This window comes from Rhea pennata, chromosome 7 (genome assembly GCF_028389875.1).
Source record: "Rhea pennata isolate bPtePen1 chromosome 7, bPtePen1.pri, whole genome shotgun sequence".
Classification (NCBI taxonomy): Eukaryota; Metazoa; Chordata; class Aves; order Rheiformes; family Rheidae; genus Rhea; species Rhea pennata.
The window spans coordinates 24,611,288-24,634,625 of NC_084669.1; the positions used below are offsets into that span (position 1 = coordinate 24,611,288).

The following is a 23,338-nucleotide window of genomic DNA, read 5'->3' on the forward strand; positions in this document are numbered from 1 at the left end:
GAAAACCTCTGATCTTTAATAATACATTTTTAATACTACACAGATATGATTGCTATTGGTAAATCTTTTTTTACTGTGAGAAATTTTGACCACGTCCGAATCCAACTAAGCAGGGTCGAACCAGACGCTTTAAAGATGCCTCTACCAGAGTCTCCCGGCCTAGCGACGACGTGCAGTAGCAGCCGTTTGACCGTTTCCTCCCCCGCCTAACGGCGCCTCCCGCGGCTGCCGCTGCCCCTCGACTTGCGCGGTGGGACCCGCCCCGCCGCCGCAGGCCCCCGCGCCGCCGCCGCCGCCGGGGCTGCCCCGCCGAGCGCCTGTCGAGCTGCGCCGCCGCCGCTGCCGCCGCGCTCCGCGCCCGGGGACCCGGCGTCTCCCGCGGCGCCTCCTGGCTGCCGGCGGCGCCTGCGGCGGGCCGGGCGGCGGCGCGCGGCGGCGCGCGGCGCGGCGGCGCGGGGAGGCGGCCGGCGGGGCGGCCCCGGCTCGTTGGGGTCCTGCGCGGCGCGGCGGCGGCGGGCGGGCGGATCGGTGTCTCCTTCACTTCGCCCTCCAGTGCCAGCGGCTGCAGCAGCGCGGCCTCCTCGCGGCGAGACCCGCCCGCGCCCCGGCCCCGCTCCGCTCCGCTCCGCTCCGCCCGCGCTAGCCAGGTGCCCGCCCGGGCCGCGGGGGGCAGGGGCCGGCGGGGGGAGCGGGGCGGCGGGCGGGCGGGCGCGGCGCCCCTCGGGGCCGCGGCGGGGTGGGTGGGGTGTGTGGGGGGGTCGGCACGTTTCCACGCGCGTCCCCGGCCCGGGGCGGGCGGCGGGCGCGGCCTGCGGGTCCCGGCGGTTACATAAGGGGCGGCGGGAGGGCGCGGGGCGCGGCGCGGCGCGGGCCGGGATGCCCAAGATGGCCGCGCGGAGGAGTTCACCTTGCGGCGCCGCGGGCGCCCCTGCCCTGGCGGCGGGCCGGGCGGGCGCAGGCCGCGCTGGGCGCCGCCGCCGGCGGGGAGGGCGCCGGCGTCCCCGGGCGGGGTCCTCCGGCCCCGGAGTCCCGCGTCCCCCTTGCTTTCCCTTTCCGAGCAGCTCGTTCATCTCTGGATGTTTCATTTTCTTCCCCCCTCTCCGTAGATTCTCTAAATTGGCCTAGCCATGACTATTTCTCCAGCATGTCCGCCTCCGAGACGTAAGTAGGGAGACAGTTGAAGCAAGGGTAGTAAGTTCTTTAAGCTTTAGTAGTACTAGGAGTTTAAAGGTCAGTTCCATGCCATACAAATCTATGTAGATAGATAGAAATTTTTAACCATTTTTTTTGATAATATCAATTTCTCCATGCTGATTACAGTATTGGAATACATGTTTAATGTAGCTGTTGCCAAAAATTTTTAAAATTGCCAGGTTTTCCTTAATTTTTAAATATGCCCTCTAGGCTGATCCTTGATATCCTGAGGTCATGAAGTTAGAAATCTTCATAGAACTTTGTGGAATTCCCTTACTTATAAGGTGTAGAAGAGTTTTGAAATAGTACCTTGAAAGAAAGAGATGATGTAATAATTCTGACAACACTTATACACTTTTTTTATTCTTGGGATTTATTTTTTCCTTTCTATCAGAAGAAATCATCTTTGCAGCCCCTGAATAACAGCTGTGATTCAACATTTTTTTTAGAGTTTTGTGAAAAGAGGGATAAAATAAGACAAAGGTCAGGATGAAGCTGCCTCTTGAATTAATTACTCTCTGTTCTTGAAATGAGGAATAAGATTATCTGATATAGATAGTTGCTTTCACAACAAACTTCTTGTCATTATATATTACCTATATTTTAAGTACTTCCAATTAGTATTTTGAATTGCCTTTCACTTTAAAAACTAGGGTTGAAGAAAGCTATGTGATTGTAAAAACTTAAAAAGCTAACTGATCTACCAACAGCAGAGGAAACAGGATTTTTTTTTTTTGCCCTATTTCAGTTTAATAAGCTTTTCTGGTGATGACATTGGCTTATCAGATATTTAGTAAAGCCAAAATTAACTCGTGGCTTACTCTTTTGTCCTATCCTATTCCTGCTAGTATAGGACTCGAACAGCAGTGGGAAAGTTATATGGTGTTTTAACTCTTTTTATCACAGAATTTGCATTTGTCTGTAGGCTGGAATGTCTGGCAAACATTTCTCAGTTTCCTTGCAAGGAAAAGGAAGCATAATTAGGCCATGTAAAACAACACTATCTTTTACTTGGTAATCCTTTAAATTTAGACACAGATGCCAGTTTACTATCTTCCCAGAACATTATTGCTTAGCATAAATCTCTTGTCTTTGATGACTGAAATGAAAAACAACATTTAAAACAAAACTAAAAGGCTCACTTATTTCAACTCTTAAAACATGTCTGTGCTAATGACTATTACAAAACGATACAACTTGAAACATTTTTTTTTTCCTAGAGGTGGTAGTTGGAAGAAAGACCCAATTATTAGAGAAAAATACGTAGCTAAACGTTCTCTAAATTACTTAAACTACTAATGAATTATCCAGCTACTGTATAGTGGAAAAGTACAGTGGGGAAATAGTAGTGCCCCACATTTCCTTGGAATTTGGTCCGAGTAATGTCTTTTTTTTTTTTTTTTTGAGTAAGTATTAGGAACCATTTTTTGACTTGCCACTGGGGTTGATCACTGTTCTGCCACAGTATCTTTTCTTTCTGAGGCTTACATAATTTATTAGAATATAATAAACTTGGACTATAACATTTTAACATTTAAGCACTTAAACTCTTTGGGAGAGTGTGGCAGGTTTACTTTAACTCCAGAGAAAGCCAAATTTGTCTTATGCTCTCCAGCAAGAGCTGGTTGTCTTGCTGTGGTGACCTGGTTGTAGAGCTTAGAGCACCTTACAAAAGAATAGTTATTTTTTTTAGAAGCTAAAATGTGAATGTATATGTGTATTTGCTAATATGGGCTTGGATGGGCCTTTTGTGTTTCAGGGAGGTGAAGTCAGGTCCTCTGGAAAACTACAGTAGAAATTGTAAAAGATGATTAAGGAACAAAGCTATTTCTTGCATACTAGAAATGTTTTTATTTATTTGTTTTTTAAATAGTAACACTTCATAAAGTTAGGCTATACTTGACAGGTATAATCAGTTCATATATATATTATATATATATAAAAAGTGCACATAGTTTGCTTCTGAAACAGTCTGTTTAGTGGAATGGTGCTCAAAAGGAAGTTTTTCTCGATCAGATGTTTCAGGCAGATTTTCCCTTTATGCAGCTACGTCTGGGAAAAGATGAAAGGAGACTTAAATAGTTACTTGCCTTGATCCCATATGGTTAAGTATATTCTTGATCTTGCAGAAATCCACAGAAGGTGTGCACAACTAGATCTTGAAAATTTGAATCCTGGCTAAAAGTCCTTTCTAAAAATTCCAGTTATCTTTCCTGCTCCCATTTGAATGTGAATATAAGAGAGTACTGACTTGTAAATTTTTACATTCTAAAGATACTTCTCCATTTACTCAAAAAAGGTCATCTTCCTTTCTCTGCAAAACAAGTATGACCAATTAATTTTAAAAGATGAAATGATACTTTGTATCATTTGGGCTTTTTATGATTTGTGCCTGGTTAGTTTCATTATTTTTCCCCTTTGGTATTGGCCCTTTCACCATATGGTGGTGGGGGAGGTTGAGGGGGAGGGAAACTGGACTATCAATTCTTTGAATATTCTTTGTTTTCCATATTTCAGAACACTTAAAAAAGACAGTGCCTCTGTAACAGAGGCCTTTGCTGTTGAAATCATGGTAAAACAGTCTCTAAGCAGTTACAGAGAATATCTTCACAGGGAGGAGCATTGTACAGACCTGTGTGAGACCTTGGGCAGTGTCTATCAGACCAGGAAGGCTGGGTGGTAGCCAGTCTTGAATGACAGGTTCCTTAACAGTGAGATTGCCTGAAGCTCTCTATCTGAGGAAGAGCTCACCTTAAAAGTCCCTTTCACTGACCTGCTGCTCCTACTACTTGTTTTAAAATAACAAAATCTTTAATCCCTGTACTCTGTAGGGAGAAACTTCACCTGATAGATTGCAGTGTTCAGAGTTACTGATTAGACTTCATCAGCCTTATTTCTGCTTCAGGAGTGAAGTCACAGCAACAAAGAGTATCTGCTCTTCACTAAGACTGGCACTCTTTCACTTGTCCTCTTCCCCTTCTCCTGCTTGTGAGACATCCAAAGAGTACCAAATCTGGTCAAATCAGTTATGACTTTCTTTAAAAATGCTTGCAGATCTCAGGTATTGGAAACTGGCAGATGTCACAGTGCTGTTGACTATAGAAAAATCTTATTATTCCTGTGGTGGTTGTGTAAGATACCTGTAAAGATACCTGTAAAGCTTCATCAAGCTTTATCAAGCTTTTAGATTTGAACAATCTAGTTAATGGCCCCAGAAGTTCCTCTTTTTAATTTACATGTCTGCCATTTAAAATACAGGGCAGTTGATGTTGCAAGATACATGTGAGCTCTTTCACATTTTGAAAACAAAATCTTGTAGGTCCTGTCAGATATTTGCTGTAAGCATCTGCCATTTAACTTTGTAGGAATTTAGGAAGTAATTTTCTGCATTGTAGGTTTTTTGAACTTCCAATTTCCTGGTCTTAATGGAAATTACTAACTGGAAATGTGAAGTTATTAGTTGTTTTCTGGTACTTATCAAATAAATTTCTCCATAGATTTTTAAGTGAGAACTCAAGTGGTCATGTAATACCTCTTCTCTCCATGCAGATTACCTACGCCAAGAAAACATTCACTGCTCGCAGTGAACAACATCGGTGCAAATCTGTAGGTGTTTCACAGAATATTGTAATTGTTTTTGAGCCATCTGTCTCTTAACTGCCTTCATGTATGAATTCTGGCTTAAAAAAAGAAGTATTTGTGAGAGTTGGGATAGTGTTTCTGTGTGTATGCATGGTAAAAGCTTCACTATTAATCAGCCTGTTACCTTCCAGCTCCAATGGCGATTCCTCCATCATACGCAGATCTTGGCAAATCTGCCAGAGATATCTTCAATAAAGGATATGGTAAGAATAGTACCTTTCATAAAACACAGTGTTTGTCTGTACTGCATTGATAAATTAACTTTTTAGGCCTGCGTGTGAAATAGACTGCACAAATGCCTGTGTTTTGGAGTAGAGGTTGTTGCTTTTGTCTTTACCCTCAACTAACTTGTAATTAGAGGCTTTTTGTAGGCTGGTTTGGTGTGAAGTCCATTAAAACTTTATACTTTCGCTACATAAACGTCAGGAAAGAGGTATACAAATATGCAAAGATGTAAGCATCAAGTGTAGTTTAGCTTAGGTGTACTCTTTCTTTACTGATCTGTATATGCTATAGCATTTATTGATACAGAAAGGGATATATACTATTACAGCCCTTTTTTGGGGAGGGGAGTAGAAAGAGGAATAGCTATCAAGATAAAGAATGTTTGAATGTATTAAAACATTAATACCAGGCAGTTGCCTAGCTAAATTCTGCTCAATTTATAGTACTGTTTCTAGTGTGTAGGCAATGCCTGTAATACTCCTGAAATTAATTTTGGGTGCTTTTTCACCAAGATTGTTACCCTTGGAGCTCTGAGTGACAATGTGAAATGACATCCCATAAATCTATTTGTATGCCAGTTCCAATGGCTGTGCATTACCTAGTGACTTCACTGAAGGTTTGCTTCTGAGACCTTTTTCCTCATTGGTGCTGAGGGATGGATTTTATTCTGGTTAATACGTAAGGGTAGCTCTTCAGATGGCACTGACTGCAGAATTGATGCCATCAAGGAAATAGAACAGAATGCATTTCATATTGCTGTTGATAAATTTATTGTTGGAAGTCACCTTTTGGCAGTTAAAAGGGGAGATATATTTAGTGTACAATTAAAAGGCTACTTCTAGCTTAATGTGGTGAAGGTATCTGTCACTTCCAATGATAGAACAGAACTCTGTATTTTTTGAGAGTGCCCTCCCTTGACCCCCATAATATCTAAAATTTGAATGGTATAGAGGTCAGTGTTACCCTCTGGGACTGCTTTTTGTGTTTTTATACAGTAGCGTGTACGTATGTGTGTATGTATTTATATATATGTATATATATATTCACACATGCACACAGCTGAGACTGGTTGGGAAACTAGTTTCTTGGAAATTTTTCATAATCTTAATTAATGTGTGCCTTTGACTTCTGTTTATTAAGGTTTTGGGTTGGTGAAACTGGATGTGAAAACAAAATCTGCAAGTGGAGTGGTGAGTTTAAATACTTCTTATTTGTTGTGTTTTTTCTGAGTGCATTCTGCTGTTTGTTTAATTACAGAAGGGCGTGTTTCTGGATGCTCTTAGGAAGTTGATAGGCTACATTAATGATAAGCACTTAGTGTGAAATGATTTCAGAAGCCACTAGAAGTTTTGGCTTTGAATATGATAGTGGCATTGCAATGTGTGCCAATGTCTAATAATCAAGTTAGCTGCCTAGTTATCTTTTTTTTTTTTTAATGTTTTAGGTGTTGCTCATTTTATATCTGAAGATGAACAAATACCTAACCCATTCTTAAAGTGTTTTATGCTATCAATCGTAATACTCAAATCTTATTTCTAAAGTATTCTATTCCACTATTTATATTCGCTGGAAATCTCTGGCGTCTTAACATGCTCATAGAGTAGTTGGTGATGAAATAGCATCTTGAATCTTTGGCTCCTCTTTAAATGTACTAGTGTTATAGTAATGTTCCATGCAAGATGTCTTGGTCATGTGAGTTGTGCCTTTTGTAACTTCATCTATCTCTAGAGCAGACTTTGCCAGATCTAAAAGTAGATTTTTTTTTGGAAGGGAAAGCTTTAACAATGTAACTGGCCTTAGGAACAAGGTGTATAAATTGTGTTGTGTTTTTTGTAAACATCTGTATCCTAATTGAAATGCTTGCAAGAGCTCTAATGTAGATGTTTTAGTTGTTCCTCTGGTTTGTTTCTATCAAGGCCTACTAGTAATACTAGTAAAACTTCCTGAAAAAGCTAAGCCCTCATATGAATCCCTGTTCAGTTATAAGCCATGCCTGGCAGGAGAAGGAGGTGTTGGCGTGTACAAATTCCATGGATGTTTTTAAGCAGAGAAGGCTTTTAAATGTAATAACAGCTCTTAAAGCTGTTATTGTGAATGGCTGCATTTGCATATACCTTGTGCAGTAGGAATATCACATAGAGAGAATGTAAAGCTTAAGGTGCTTTAATTTCAAGTTGTGCGGTCCCTGTCATTTGCTAGGAACTAGATCTTACTACAGTTTCACAACTGTATGGATGGTTTATTGGTTCAGTAACACAGTTGGTTCAGGTAACACCTTGGCCGTGGTTAAATTTGTTCTTTAATGGTAGTTGGCAGTCTCTCTGTAAGTGTAGCAGGTCTTGGGTGGTAAAGACGCTAACACTTAAAGATCCATTATTTCAAATGTAGTCTTAAAGTGAAACTAGTATTTCCTTCTTCTGGGGGAAATGGGATGTGCTGCCACGTGAGGAATCAGTTTGATAATTATATTGTGCATGGAAGAGGTCAAAGGTCAAAGCTAGTTTATATTTTTAAAAAGTTGAAATAATATTCTTCTTTTTTTCCCTATAGAATTTCAATGGAAATAGCTCCTTAATGTAAACTTGCAATCCAGACCCTTCCATTTCTAGTGGATTGTGCCTTTAGTTTCTGAAGAATGGTACATAGATTTTTCTTTCTGTTCTTTGGGATTCTCCAAATAGTGAGAGACATCAGGAACTTGTTAGTTTTAATAAGGAGATGTGAGTGTTTCTGCTATCTTTTAAACACTTCAAGAATTCTAAGTATTACTGAACCAGAAGTGTGAAATCAGAGTATTGCGTCAACTTACAGTTCAAGTATGAATGTTCTCACTATGTGCCATTAAAGCAAAGTGTCAGAGGAACAGAGTTTTGCAGATGTCAGGGAAACATATTTATACCTGTTGCTTGTGGGAAAGGCTGATGCATTGGTTTGACTGCAACTCTCTCTTCTTAGAAATAGGTATTCAGTAATTTGAGGAATGATGGTGTTCTATGGCATTTTACCGTTGTACATATTTTGTCCTTGAAGATGGATGACTAGAATAGTATATACATATGTGAGACTTAAAGCATTTAGTGGAGTTGCATTATAGTGTTTGTGGCTCTTAGTGTGATTTTTTTCCCTTTTGATCATAAAGAGTATCAAAATTACCCTAAGCATTTTCCTTAAAAACAGAAAAGTTCTTGAAGTATGGTAACTACTATCTAGCTTTTGAGTTGCATTCTGAACTTGCACATTTTGCAATACCGGCAGTTTGTGCTCAGTGCAATGAGACAGAGGGGAAGAAATCTCCAAGTAGGCGTGAATTATCCAGTTCTTCTGACTTTTTACCCCTTCTCCCACCCTCATTCTCCATGCAAGTTGTCTTAACATTGTTAAACTTATTGCATAGAATAACAAGACCTTACTGTTTGCTAAAGAAAAGTCTTTCTTTTCTCTTTTGTCACTGTGTAAAGCGTTCAGGAACACTTGTATCTTCTATATAACATGAATATCATCATTTTTAGGAATTCACAACATCTGGTTCATCAAACACAGACACTGGAAAAGTGAATGGGAGCTTGGAGACCAAATACAAGTGGGCTGAGTATGGGCTGACTTTCACAGAAAAATGGAACACAGATAACACTCTGGGAACAGAAATTGCAATTGAAGATCAGGTAATACATTAAGAGAATATTTATACCTCTTACTTACCTAGTAGAACTGAATTTATAGTTTTACTTTCTTTTCTTCCACCCTTTCACAATTAGATTGCCAAAGGCTTGAAGTTGACGTTTGATACAACTTTCTCACCAAATACAGGGTAAGAATTCTATTAGTCCTTTTGGCTTGTTTAGGCGAATAACTGCCCCCATGGTCAGTAAATGTTCACCTGTCTGTGAAATTAACAGAGACATGTGTATGGCTTGTTACTGATCCAGAATTACTTGTGATCTTTGTTTATACTGGTCAGTTAACAAATCCCAAAGTTGAAGGCTTTTGCTCTTTAATCTCACATCTTATTCTACCGGATTAGTATTAGATGTCTCCCAACAGACCCCTCTGCTCATTCTGAAATAGTGTAAGAAGAAGTATAAATATAGAAATACTTAATTGAAAGGTTACAAGAGGCATGAAGAGGTCTCTACCTTCACCACAGAATGCATGCCTGCTGTGGCTTTCTGGATGAGTTGTCTGTGCTTTGAGCCAGCCTAGAAGATACATGTGCAACAGCATTTAGATACCTGCTACAGTCGTGTGACTCAAATTTGTCAATTCGTTGCGAAAGAACAAGCCTTGTTTTAATGTGATTGTTTCTCTGTTTCAGAAAGAAAAGTGGTAAAATTAAGTCAGCATATAAGCGTGAATGCTTAAACCTTGGTTGTGATGTTGACTTTGATTTTGCTGGGCCTGCAATCCATGGTTCAGCTGTCTTTGGTTATGAGGGCTGGCTTGCTGGATATCAGATGACTTTTGATAGTGCCAAATCAAAACTGACAAGGAATAACTTCTCTGTGGGTTATAAGACCGGAGACTTCCAACTGCACACTAATGTGTAAGTACTGAAAATAGCCCGCTTCTACAAAATTGGAAACGACCTCTACAGTTCCTGCTAATCAGAATATGAATGTTTGAAATATGAAGAAGTGCTTGCAATGCAATTAAGCATTGTGCCTCTTGAAAACAAACTCTTTTATTAAAAGTTACCTTGTATGTCTCTCTTCAGAACAGTAAATACCTGTGACTTGTTATCGTTTACTATGTAATATATGCTAGAGCTTACCAAATGTTGAAGTACATTAAAATTGCAACTGTAATAGATTAGTTGTTCAGAGCGGATCATAATGCTTTTTTTCAAGCTTTTCTATGTATTAAGTTATATCTGACTGTATATAAGTTTAAGGGCACTAGATTTGTTAGATATAGCACTGCAGTGTTTAAATATTCTCCTAATAGTTTCTGGATCAAGAATAAAGCTCTACTGGCCCTTTAGAATAGGCTCACCTTCTTACCAATACGGGGTGAAGAGCGTATGAAACACTTAAGTTTATGAACGGTCTTCTGACTTTCTGCTTTTAGAGATCATGGATGCACTTCACTAGATTTTGATCAGCTTGCTCTGAAAAACACAGTGTTCTCATTTGAAGTTAACTGGCGTTTTTCTAGTGTACTTAGTTGAGAAAGAACTTATTTGATTTTTGAGGTAGAAGCTTGTTTTTTTGGGAGAGTATGTTGGGGATTGTGTATTTAAGTTGGTGGAACTTGGTGGGAGGGAAGCTACAAACAGCTTAGTCTAGGACATAAGAATTCCATTTCAACTTACTGATGTCAAACATTGTGACAGATTTTTAAAACGATCTTCTGATTCTTTAGAAACATAAGATGTATTCAGTAACTCAGAATGCTTGTTTCTTGACTACTAATGTATATCTGTTAGTTGGGTAAGGAAATAGTTTTACCCTTGAGCTAGGATTTTGATCAAATACTTAGTTCAGCATTCTCAAGAGAATTAGCGTTGTCTGTAGTGCTCTGAATTAGCTTTTTGCATGAATTATCAGAAATTAATTTTGCCCTGAAATCTTTGTTTAACTCTTCCTGTCTAAAAGTGTGAAACAGCTCAAATTTTTTGAATTCTCATTTAAATAAAACATCAAACATAACACACACATATATATGCGTCACACACAAACACACACATATGTATATATAAATAGATTATATAAATATAAGAGGATTTTTTTCTTAATTTGTGCAGCAATGATGGGTCAGAATTTGGTGGATCAATTTACCAGAAAGTGAGTGACAATCTTGAAACCGCTGTGAATCTGGCTTGGACAGCAGGTAGCAACAGCACTCGTTTTGGCATTGCAGCTAAATACAAGTTGGATTCCACTGCTTCCATCTCTGTAAGTATGGCTCTAACCTAAAGGCTTATGCTAAGCTCAGGAGAGAACCTTTGTGTCTAACATGATAGGTTTACTGGGGTTCTTCAGCAGCTTTTGGAGAGCTATACAAGGTTCCCATGATAAGAACTCTGGAGATGCTAGTTAAAAAGGTGGTATGCAGAAAAGTTTTGTGTGTGTTGTAAAGTTGGATCTAAACTTGAGTTATCAAAATTATCCTATAGAGAAACTGATAGAACCTAAGATAGCTAATTTTGCATATGTTGGTTGTGATGATGTTATAAAATGTCTGCTTCTTGACTGAGTAGAGTTGCAAAATGCTATTTCTTTTCTAATACCGTTAACATGGAAGATTCTTCTGAAGTGGTTTGTTTTGGGAGACTGTGGTGGTGAAATGCTATGGCCTTCTGTAAAGAAAGGGAAGGACTTCATCTACCAAACTACATTCAAGCACAGCACTTCCCCTCTGTCCTATCTGCCCTCAAATATATTTCTCTTCTTCAGCAGTAAATCGGGGGCTAGGGCATAGCTGGAAGAAAGAATCCAGTAAGCACAAAGATTTTTGAAAGGATAAGTAAAATCTGGCTTAAGTTGATAATGGTGGTGTCACCATAGTTATTTTAGCTGCTGAATGATAGTAACAAAGAACTCTTCATTTGTATCATTTTAATTGTTTTGGGGGTGTTTTGCAGGCAAAAGTGAACAATTCTAGTCTAGTCGGAGTGGGTTACACCCAGACCCTGAGGCCAGGTAAGGGTTTTCATGCGTTATGTCACACTTATATATTTTATCTTATCATATGTAGAAATTCTTGGAGGCCTATGCATTTAAATGCAACTATTTCCCCTCTTTAGAACAATTTTATACTGACTTCGGTGTATGCATTTGACTGTAGCTTATGTTGCATATTAAACTTGTATCTAACCAAGACAGATTCTCTTGTGTCTAATGATATTTCTGCATCATACTCTTCATTGATTTTTTTTTTGTAGTGGTTTTGTAATTGTGTTGTTAATACATGTTTAGGCTGTGAAAGCACTTTTATTTTAGCGTTGCTTTCTTCAGTCGTATCTTACTGAATGACAGCAGGTCTTGAAATAGCAGGATTAATTCTCAAAACAATATGCCTTTTGCTCTGCATATTAAAGAGAAAAAAAGAAAGACACCCCCCCCAAAAAAAAAACCCAACCAAACAAAACGCCAAGCCCTTGATCTTGTCTATTCTGTCTTAATATGAAACCACTTCTTAATACTATATTACAATTTGTAAGTTCCTTGTTTGGAAACCAATAAAAACATAGGTTCGTTCTGTCTCTGCATTAGTACAAGTGCTTGTCTTCGTATGCATAACTTTCCTTCTTTGTACACATCTTAAGTAGAAGAGGAAGCCTTGTCTGTACTCATCAGTTAGACTTTAGATATCTACTTCGTAAAATGGTGTTTATGAAAAGCGTGTTGTCTGGTTGATTCTCATATAGCTGGCTTTTAGTGAATTTGGCAGATGTAAATGGATTCTTCTGTAAAAATCTTTTGAGGAAACTAATGACATAAGAAAGAGCTACAAGAGGTTGAATTGCATGAAAGTTGCTCTGATTTTGTTGTAAACATGCTCTTTAAAATGTTACAGGTGTGAAGCTTACACTATCTGCCCTGATAGATGGAAAGAGCATCAATGCTGGTGGCCATAAACTTGGTCTTGGCCTGGAACTGGAGGCTTAAAATGGTGAAGAAACTGCTGCAGAGAAGGGATATCAGAAGAATTTGGCCTTAAAATGTATTTCCAATGTGACCAGCAGGCTTTTTTTTCCAAGAAAGATGACCTAGAACAAGAGCTGTATTTGAAGTATTTAGACAGTTACTTGTTAGCTGGTTTCTAGTTAAATTGGTTACCCATCTAGTTACAATTCTGCATTAGTGCAGTCACTTAAACATTATTTAAATGTATTTAACTGTTTAATGCGCTACCCACAAATAATGAAATAGACATTTATGAAAAATGTACAATTGTGTGCATGTTTGTTTTTATGTTCCTTTTAACATTCGATATTGCCATTGAATGAAAAATGGATCAGTGGATGTTTTGAAATGAGGTCAACAGTTTTGTTAAATCACCTGAACTAGAAATACATTTGGTATCCCAAGCCAACTCAAATTATGAATAAAACAAGTACACACACATACTTGTGCCTCAAATATTTTAAGAGTTAATATATGAGGGTAGTGCTCAGTAAGTTTTTAAGTTTAACTAAACATAATCCAAGACCTATAGTGCTCTATACTTTTTTGCAATTAAGGATTCGCTTCACTTATTACAACATTGAGGATAGATGGTTTTTACTGAACAGTTGGATTCCTCAAGCGAATTGTTTTTGTTTCTTCCCCCTACCCTGGTCAGGTAAGATTTGTCATACCACAACAGTTAAATTTGTGCTATGTTCAGTGCGCAGAATTCACTGCAGGATGATGTACTTGCCCTATTGAGGTGTTCATAAACTGCTCCTTGATAATGTTGCTTGGGGGGTGGGCAGTGGGGAGCAGGGGAAGTAAAGAAAACGCGTCTTTTACAGCTAGCTTATCAAATGAGACTTACCTCTGCAGCTGGACAATATAACAGCCTGCTCAGCCCAACTGCTGTGTGAGGTTTCTGTTCAAAATGAGTTAAATAAAGGCTTAATTTTCAGTGGAGATGGAGAAAATAAATTCAATTTTGTCATCTTATTGATCAGTAATTCTTTTGACAAATGTTCTTTCTTTATTTTTTCTTCTTTTTTGTCCAGAAGGATGTGGAATTATAAAAAATTCATAGTTACAGGTTAGATTTAATTGAGATAATGGAAATACAAGGGATATTTAGTCTCTGAACATGCACTCTCTTAAGAAGAGATAGCTAGCTACTTGTGAAGACTTCTAGTGTGAATATATTGAAAAACATGTAGTTACAGTATGCTTACATTTAAAACTTGAGGTTCAAGGGAGTGCCAGAAGCTGCTGCTTACAGTTCCTTCATCCTGCAGCTGAAATGGGTGTGTATTTGTACTTAGTCTTGCTGTCTGTAGTTTACAGCAACTTCTTTTGTAGAGAAGGCGGCTAGCTCATGGCCTGCAAGCTTTACTTCTAGCTTGCAAGCTATGTTTGGTTCATGCTGGATTAGAATTAATCCCCTTAAAAATCCTGGTGATTTGCTTGGGGTCCTGATCTATCCTGCATTGCTGTCCTCATATTCAAATTCTGGAGTAGCTGTAGTAAACTGCCAGTCTTCAGGCTTTATCTGTGAAATAGTTCAGCCACCTTCTTAACAGAGGGGAGCAGAGCAGAGCTTATGCTTCCAGCTCAGGCTGTTAAGCGGGCTTTCTGGTTTCTTTATTCGTTTTGAGGAAAACGGAGAAGATTGAGCAGCATGGGTAGTAAGCTTTGTGCTTAAGCGTGCTGTCCGCCACTGTCAGTGAAGTGCCCTTTTTAAGGAGCGCTTTAAATGATAGAAGAAGAGGCACATAAGATAAAATTCATTAGTCTGTTCTTGCACGTTAAGTTTTGAAAGTTTACAGTATTTATTTGTGCTAGGCCTTCTGAAGTTAGAGACCATGCAGCCAGACAATCAAATTTTAGTACAGGTTCTCTTTTTGGTGTAATCATCTTTGGTGCCACACAAAGCGTGTTCAGGCTTGTCCTGAAAAAATGCAGTGTGCTTGCATGCTTCACCCAACTGTAGCGCCTGGACAAATAAAGGAGCCTCTCTCTCACTTAGGAAGTATCTTGCTTACATCTTTTAAATCAGCAGGTCCTACAACCCTGGTGCTTCTCCATTGGGTGGTGGGGGGAAAGGGGGTCCATAGAGCTGCAGTGAGTCTGGCATCTTGGTTTTTGTTTGTTTGTTTTGTTTTTGTTTTAGAAAGCAGCTACAAACTACCAGTGTTGTGTCTTCCCACCATGCTCAGCTGTAGCTATTTTCCTCAGTCACATAGTAAATAAGTGAAATAAAAGCAGATACTTCAGAAGTTCTTTTCCCCTATTTCTGCAAATTAATAATGGAAAACTTAAACCTATTCCTTCCACTCCTTTTCCATGTCAATCATTTTACTAGTCTGTACCCTTTAAACATTAGTTTATTTTCTTGTTATAATGCTGGCAGGAAACCAAAGAAATACAAGGGTTGTGCAGTAGTTAACTGAAAGTGCAAGTTCCCCTAAAATGGCACATGATGTATCATTACTTTGGAAATGAAAATGAAATCTGTCTCTTGTATGTTACAGACATTCAGAGCTGAGAAATGTTTTTTACACGATTTCAGAATGGGTGTGGAAACCTGCCTAAATGTTGGGACGCAGGCTCTTGCTGGGGTAAAGGCAGGCAGCAGCAGTATGTTCTTACTGCCCTCTAATGTTGTGTTTTGGTGTTTGACTTAAAAGTAGCAATGGTCAGTCTAGTCCACATAAAGGTGCATTTGAATCTAAAGTAACTGCACTTTTATAGGAAGTAGAAATGCACAAATACAAGATAGCCTGGGGCAAATGATTCAGCCCGGCTTATGTCAAAGGTCTTTGCTTCCTTAGCATAAGCTTCCGTTAGTGAAGACACACAAGCAATTCTGTGCAAGGTAAGTCACCAATCACGGACGAGAAATACGGGGTCTTACCTGTGGCTATGCCTTAATGACAGGTATAATGCTACAAATGTTTTGAGTGAACTGCCTCCCTCCCTCCCCCCCCCCCCCCCCCCCCCAAAAAAAAAAAAAAACCTGCAACATTTTTTGCAAATTGTTTCAATAAATTCTGGAGTATCTTTGTCCCTAACTTGGAACAAGAATCAAAACACGAAGTAGATAAATTATTTTAGAATGTATTTGAGTTATACTTCCTTTCTCATGAGTAAGTGCTTGGGCCCACCTTGTAGTCTTCAGTCTTTCTATAACGCTGATGTGTTGCATGGAAAGCAATGAACAACGGAATAGCATTAATTTTTCTGAGCATAGCAATGTAACTTCCTCCTCCTTAGCTGGGAGTTTGATACTGATGTTCTTGCAAAAAGAGGCCAAAATGTTGTACACAGCAATCTCAGAAGAGCAATATCCAATTAAAACTTCTAAAAATGCTGTTAGATAAAGCGTGTGGTGTTATACACTGTGGCGCTTAGTTAGAGTCTCTAGGTTTATATGAACACTCCTTTATCTACCAGTGTTGGGAGAAGTGGTGACAGAGCTTTAAAAATAGTAAGCAGTCAGGCTTTGTTTCACCTCCAAACATTTGACCTTTACTACAAAATGTGTTTTTAAAATCGAATTTTCTGCTGAAACCACCAGAACTGAAATATTTGTGTTACAATTTCTGTGGGTTAACTGCGCCACAAACTTCAAAAACCTTCCGAAAGCTCATGAATGTTTTTGTGGGGTGCTCTCTGCCCTGGATCCATGGGGGAGGATCCTGCACTAAAGGAGTATTTTGCTGTTTAATTTCCTACTGTTAGCAGTTCAGTACATTTCTGTGTTTGCTTAGCCTATGCGCCTATAAGCATTAAAATAGTAAATAGCTGTTATAAAGTCTCACTAATCTAATTTGGTGGGCTTTGCTGGTCTGGTCTGGGTGTGCTAGCAGGAGTCAGAGCGAGGAGTGCTCTGTCTAAAACCCAGCCTGGTGCAATCAGCCGAGCGGAGGCAGCAGCGCTCAAGCAACTCCTGAACTTTGTCCCTGGGCGTTTTATTTGTTCCACAGTAGTATTAAAAGCACGCTTTAACTGGATCCTTATTGGCATCCACGCTTAATTTTGCACTTAAGAAATTATAAGGTGCTTGCCATGTTTAAGGACTGGGTATTACACAAGGATTTTGGGGAGAGGTGCTTTTTCTGCTGAGAGAAGAGATCAACATCTTCCCCCTGAAGCTGCTCAACAGCATTATTATAACTTACAATTTTTAGCAGCCAGGGAGCGATCCGGTACCTTTTGCAGCAGGAGCTGGTGCGGGGTGTGCTGCCGCCCTCGCCCAGGCCTGCAGGTCCCGCAGCCCGGGCACGGGGCGAGCGGGGGGCGAGCGGCCCTCGTCCTGCCGCCTGCTTCTCCTCGCCTCGACACGCCGGCTGTTTTCCAGCCTGGCTTGTGGATCAACTCTGCCATCCCGTGGCCGTTCTGTTTCTCTTTTGATCTCTCTGGGGAATGTCCTACAAGCTGAAACAGCTTTTCCTTTCCTTTCCTTTCCTTTCCTTTCCTTTCCTTTCCTTTCCTTTCCTTTTTTCTTTTTTTGATATTTTTCAGGTACTTTTGATTAGCTCACCGATAGTAAAAAAATGGGAAAATGCTGAGCTAATGACATAGAATTAGAGGGGGGGAAAACCTGCCTATTGCTGCACTCGGATGTCCCTCACCCCAGTGCTTGTGAGACTGGTGCAGCGCACATCAAATTCTGGAAAACGCGGGGTCCTGCTGCTTGCAACAAGCTGCGGGCAGCTGGATCCCTGGCTGCATCCTGGCTCCTGTCCAAAGGGAGCTATTAAAAAAGCAGCTTAGCTTCCCAAGTGCTGCTGGGCTCCTGACCCTTTCCAGCACTTCCTGGAAGTCTCCAGATAGCTCAAGATTCCCTCAATTTCGAAACAGAATTTTTGGCCATGATTTCCGAGAAAAGCTTGACCGCGTGAAGCTGGAGGGTGCCAGCTTTCGCAGATTGGAGGGAAAGGGGCGGAAGCACCGCTTCGCCTGGGGTTTTGCAGCGGTGGGGAGCCGGCAGGGCTGTGCGAGGGCCGTCGTGCTGCAGCCCCAGACCCCTCCAGCCCGGGGGTGCTCAGAAGCTGCCTTGCAGGAAACACCAGTGAAGGATGGGGAATGCAGCCAGCTGCTGGCCGGGCCATTTTACTAACTTTCAGAAGCATACAAAGTCCATTTCTTCCATACAACAGAAAAATCGGAGGGTTTCTGGGCTGCTCGGGCTCCCCGTAGCCCTTATTAGCTGGTTGTTGCTAAATTCAGGGTTTTGATGAACTGTTTTGTTGCCAAGTTGATTGAAATTCCGAGCAGCTTTGGTGGGTTACAAGTGATCATGAAAGCCACCTGGTGTTAATTTAACCTCTCCACTTGGCAGTGTGTGGCTCTGGGAGTGAGGTGGGGGTGTTTCTGCCTTTGCTCTTTCAGTGATGGTGGTTCTCGCTTAATATGGGTCCTTCAGCTCAGGTAAAACTCCATGGGGTTTTAGCTATAGTGTTATTTATACGTGGGCTACTTGTTGTCCTCCTGGGAAGTTTGCTCAGCCAGGTTTATGAGGACTGGATCTGACCGGTGGCCCCACCGAAACAGCAACCGGACCAGTGCTGAGGGAGGCTGGAGGCTGTGGGGCCTTTGCTGGCTGGAGATGACACCAGGCAAGTGCGAGAAGGTATGTGGCAACGGCTGGTGTTTTGGGAGCAAGCTACAAACGCCAGCTCCCTCGCTCGTGGCACTGCGACGCAGCCTGGCTGAGGCTCGTATTCCAGCCTTTGCAACAGAAGGCTGACCCCTTGCCCCCCAAGTTTGAGGAGACCTTTTACTTTAATTTATTAAAGGCCTAGACACAATCTGGCACAGCGTTTAGTCTCAGTGCAGCACTTGTAGGCTTTCAGGTGAAACCTAACGCTTTGCAGCACAGGTCTTCTCTCTGTCTGTGGTGCTTGAGCTTGCTGCTGAAAACACTTGCAGCTCGCTTCTTCAGACAGACCGAAGCTCCCCTGGCTCACCGTTGCTGGTGCTTGTCGTCGGGGAATTCAAGCGAGTGAATAAATCTTTGCATCCTGATGGTTTATCTGCTGAGCGAGCACAACCCTAGCGAATGCACCTTCTGCTGCAAACCTCCCCCCTCCTGGGGGCTGCCTAATGTTGCGGCCCCAAATCCCGTTCCTGACTGTTTCCCTTTGGTGCAGAGCTGTTGCGGAGCAGCGCGCTTGCTTGGTGCAGCTCCTCCGAGCTCCCGCCCGGTCCTTCCTCCTTGTGGTTTCCCACCCAATCCCTTCGCTTCTGCCTGAACCGCGGCTGCTCCCGTGTTTCCGTCCGCTTGGCTTCAGCGCGTGGCGTCGCTGCAGGATGTGCGCCGAGTCCGAGGGTCCGGCGGTGATGGCCCCGGGCGCCGCGGGTTGTCGTCGTCCCGTGTGGCAGCGAACGGGCGCTAGCTCTGGGAGCTCAACCTGCAAGAGAGAGGTGGAGGCAAGCATCAGAAATGCAAGCTTTCCAGGAAAAAAAAAAAGGCTTTAATTTTAGTAACGTCCTTCCCCATGCATAGGAAAACTTTCCTGTTGCCTAGGAAACCCCCTTTTTACCTCTCCTCTCTTCTTCCTCCCTTCTGCTCAATAGTCTGGCTCCCATGGAGGAAAGTAGGAGTTAGCTGACAGGGCTTGGAGTTGCTGTGGTGGTTACAGTCCATCTTCCTTTTATGGAGACAAAGTGAGATAAACACAAAAAAAGGACGAGAAAATGTATGTAAACATGGAAAAGGCTGTTATAACTTCTGCTGGTGAGTCTAGCTCCCGATTTCCTCCCCCTTTCCTGCTAAAGAAATGTGACCGCAGCAGGAGGCTGCCTGGCCCTTCCGAGACCTGGGAAGCCTCTACTGGCACAAGTGGCTTAAAGCTTCCTGTTCTGCTCTTCTTAGGCTCCCGTTTCATCAGCCTGAAGGCAAAAGAAGTAAGGTGAGATGTAATAGGGTGGAGGAGGAGCACAGAAGAGGCAGAATGCCTCATCAGAAAATTAAAATCCGCATTATAATGCACATCATATCTGTAATAGAGGTGCTTAATTATATTTGCACAAGCAATCTGAATTTCAGTCTCCTGTAACCTCCTGAGCACTGAAGCTTTCCAATCTTAATCATATGCCCTTAATGCAGTTTGTGGAGGTAACTAAATGCTTTGTAAGCCCGACAGTCACAGATCCTAGATGCAGGTCTAAGGTTTTCATTTAAGGGAGTACTATAGTCCGTGTTTGGAAGTTTAAATATACATTGAAATTAAGCTTGTGCTAAAGGGATCACTGAATAACTAGCGCACAACTATGTTGAAAATTAAGAAAAGAAAGCTGGGCGGCACCCATCACAGTAACCAAAGGTGCGTGAGAGAGGGACTTGGTGGCGCCGGGGCCCCTTTCTGCAAGGCAGGAAGGAATTTAGGAATTTGGGGGCTCCAAACCCCAGAGTGCTGATTAAATGCGTCTGTGCTTTTGCTTGTGTAATTGTCTGCGGTGATGACTTGGATCGTTTTCTTGGTTAGACCTAACACTGAAAAGACTTGGGCAGTATATATATACGTGTGTGTGTGTATGTATATATATTTCCCCTAGTAATTTGGCCCGTTGGAATAGGCCTGATCCTGCACGGCAGCCCTTGGTGGGAGGCGAGGGAGCGCAGCGCTTGGCGCTGTGGTCCAGGTGCTCAGCAGGATGTCTTACTGGCTCGCAGTTCTGTCTTACCTGAGGATGGGACTGTCTGCTGATGGGACTCGTGTTCTCTGGGCGCCTTGGGAGCTATGGGAAGACCAAGAGTCAAGGTGGACATTGATTCTCCTAGTCTGTGCCAAAACTACAACTTCTTGTACGTGAACTATTCTGACAAGACCTAGTGAGCATCATTCTGTAATTGTGCTTTGGTAGAGAATTACTGCTCCTCTGCCCGAGGAATGTCTCTGGGGCTCCCTGGAAGTTAATCTAGCTCACCTGTCCAGAGGAGCAGGCATATAGTGTCAACTCAGTAGTGTAAATAACTTCTGATTCCTTCTCTGTGACTTTTAAATACATGCACCCTGCTGCCATGGCTTGAAAGTGCCGTAACTATTGACTCTGTTTTGATAGCTTTATTTGCTTGACATAGCCAGGAGCTAATCTAAATAAAAAAATTTCTGAAGTCTAGGTAAGAAAAAAGTGATGTGAGATTCAGTTTCTGCACCTCCTTGATACTGGAAAATTTTCTTCCAGGGAATAGGTCTGCTTGGTTTGGGCTGGAGTAACCTGAGGTGCAAAAATGTATATCTTTATATAGACATGAAGTAAACATTGAGTAGGGAGGTACTACCAGTATGAGTAAGTGTAGCTGTTGAAGAGGAAAAAGCTGCTGGGACCTGCAGGGGAAATGAGGCTTAAAAATTTTTTTTTGGGGAGGGGGAGGGGGATTTTTAAATATATTATCCTAAGTTTTGTAATACCTTTTTTTTTTTTTTTTTTAAAGCTAGTCCAAGGATAACATTTTTGCATGTTTGTGGTTTGCATGTTTGTTTGTTTTAAAGATATGCTTCCTAATAATGCACATTTAAAAGATCTAGCTTTCATCATGGACAGCTCTGAAGCTCCTTACACATTGGCCTAGGTTTTATCAGCTGTGATAGCAGAGAATCATGTTGCTGTTCTTGGTTTTCATTTAGATTTACAAGCAACCATTTTCCAGCACCTATTTTAAAATGCCTTTTTCCCCCTCTCTTTTTGGAGGTAAATGGGGAGGTAATGTCTGGGTTGTTCTCCTGCTCCTGGCTGGAGCCTCTCTCTGTTTGCAGGGGCTGTGCTGGAGGCCGGTAGGTTCTGGGCTGTAATCCTATGCACTCTGCCCATCAGGAGAAGCTTGGAGCCATTGCAGACAGCTTGGTCCAGGGCTTTTTTTTCTTAGTATTGTGAACAAACAGCTAGGTTTTATTCTGGTTAATGAACATGATATTATTATATGTTTATGCAGTAGTTAAGCATTCCATTTACTAGTGACAGCAGCAATAACACACTCTCATTAACTATCTTCTGCAAATCTAATTTAGCAATGTCAGAGAGTTACTACTTTCAGTTTACCAACAAAACTCAAGCCGCTATTCCAGCATAATTCAAAAGGCTGCTGTAAAAAAGCACAGAATCTTGCTTTATTTCAGTAGGTGAATAGAAATAGAATTACGAGCCTTTAAACTAAATAATAATTTTTTCCTTGTAGCTTGAGATCTGTTCAATCAATAATCTTTCTGCTAACTCTGGGGAGAATTTTAGTTGCCTCCATAAAATGTTTTAATTATTTAAAATCATAAAATATAAGTAGGCACAATTTGCTTGGAACTCATTAGGGAAATATATGAATAAGAAGAAAAGATAATGTTTGCTTCTGCATTAATTTAAAGCAGCCTCTAAAATATGAAATCTAATCCTGGAAAGCAGTGACTTATCAGCAATGTTTACTTTTCCAATAATAGGAATAAATATTAAAGCAGCTAGTTATGTGCTTATCCCTACAGTATTGCACAGAGGCAAAAAGGAAGATAAATAACTTGTCTGAAATCCCACATTAATTTCCCACTTTCACAGGTTTTATGTTTGTTCATTTCCTTTCTCAAAACATTGCCTTTAAAATTATTATTATAAAACAGGTGACTTGGAAGCCATGAGTAGCTGCAAATACATGAGACCAATTTGCGTGTGATTAGAATTATGCAGAGGTAGTGGTTTATGCGTATTTAGAGCCTTTCAGCTCCTTGCAAATTGCAAGAGACTGCATAGGGCAGAACTGGCAGCGGTGGCAAAATGCAGCTGCCTCCGGGGCAGGACTCGGCAGACTGGAGAGCAGCAGAACCGACAGAAGGGGAAACAAAGTGCCTTTTATCTTAAGTTGCTCCGAAGAAACTTCAGTGTTCAAGGTGGCAGGAAATGCTCGCTTATTTGCCACTTCTAGGCATGAAAAGAAGAAAGAAATGGTTTAGTCATTCCCTGACCAAAAGCCAAAGCTCTTGCGTAGGATCTAGTCAGAAATCCCTCCTGAAAACACCTTTCTGGTTGGATTTATGTCTTTCAACTGGTTCATTCCAGGAAGCACGTGATACTGCAGCTGCTGCCATGAAAATTGATTTAGTAGTAAAACCAAGGGTGATGCAAACCGCCTTGAGACAGGTCCAGAGTTCCTGGGAGCGGGGAGCTCTTTGGTTTCCTGAATGCGTTCGCTTATCGGTTGTTTGGAGCAGGGAACGGAGCCGCTGTGCGAGGACGGTTGTGCGGGGTGGAGGAGGCATCCTCTGCTCCGGTGTGTTTTGTCTAGATTTCTCTCAATTAGCTGAAGTTTGACTTCCATTAGGGTGAGACTGTTGCCTGCCTTTTGCTATAAAGCCTGGCAGTAATGCAGAACTGGCTCTGCAAGAGCCTTTGGTTCATCTGCTCATCACCCAGTCGAACATCATACCAGGTTGTTTCAAGCGTGATGTTTTTGGAGCAGGTACTGAGCAGCACCTAACCATTTTCTTTCACTCTGACGATGGCTTCTGGGAGGTACCGCACTTGGGGGTGAGGGCAATGTGCTTATGTATTATCTTTCAGCCCTATCTGCTTCTGATCAATACCAATGGTATGCTTGACACTTGTGTTGCCCTCTCTGGGCCAAACCCTTGCAACTGGTAATGGTGCCAATGGTCTGTGAACATCTGGGTGGGGGTCTCTGG

General features: G+C 41.6%; 1 protein-coding gene across 2 annotated transcripts; it reads left to right on the top strand.

Annotated features, from left to right (window-relative positions):
- The first annotated feature begins 503 nt into the window (after nt 1-503).
- On the top strand, nt 504-13,129 carry VDAC2 (voltage dependent anion channel 2). 2 transcript variants are annotated; one of them, XM_062579720.1, is made up of 10 exons: nt 504-647; nt 1,107-1,161; nt 4,968-5,039; nt 6,202-6,251; nt 8,571-8,723; nt 8,817-8,869; nt 9,374-9,601; nt 10,802-10,952; nt 11,642-11,699; nt 12,577-13,129. In XM_062579720.1, exons 2-10 carry the CDS (start codon nt 1,128-1,130, stop codon nt 12,666-12,668), a joined length of 891 nt encoding a protein of 296 aa, XP_062435704.1. In that variant the 5' UTR covers nt 504-647; nt 1,107-1,127; the 3' UTR covers nt 12,669-13,129. The 2 variants fall into 2 exon arrangements, with proteins under 2 accessions (XP_062435704.1, XP_062435705.1); XM_062579721.1 differs by lacking the exon at nt 1,107-1,161 and having other exon boundaries at nt 505-647.
- Nucleotides 13,130-23,338: the final 10,209 nt, after the last annotated feature.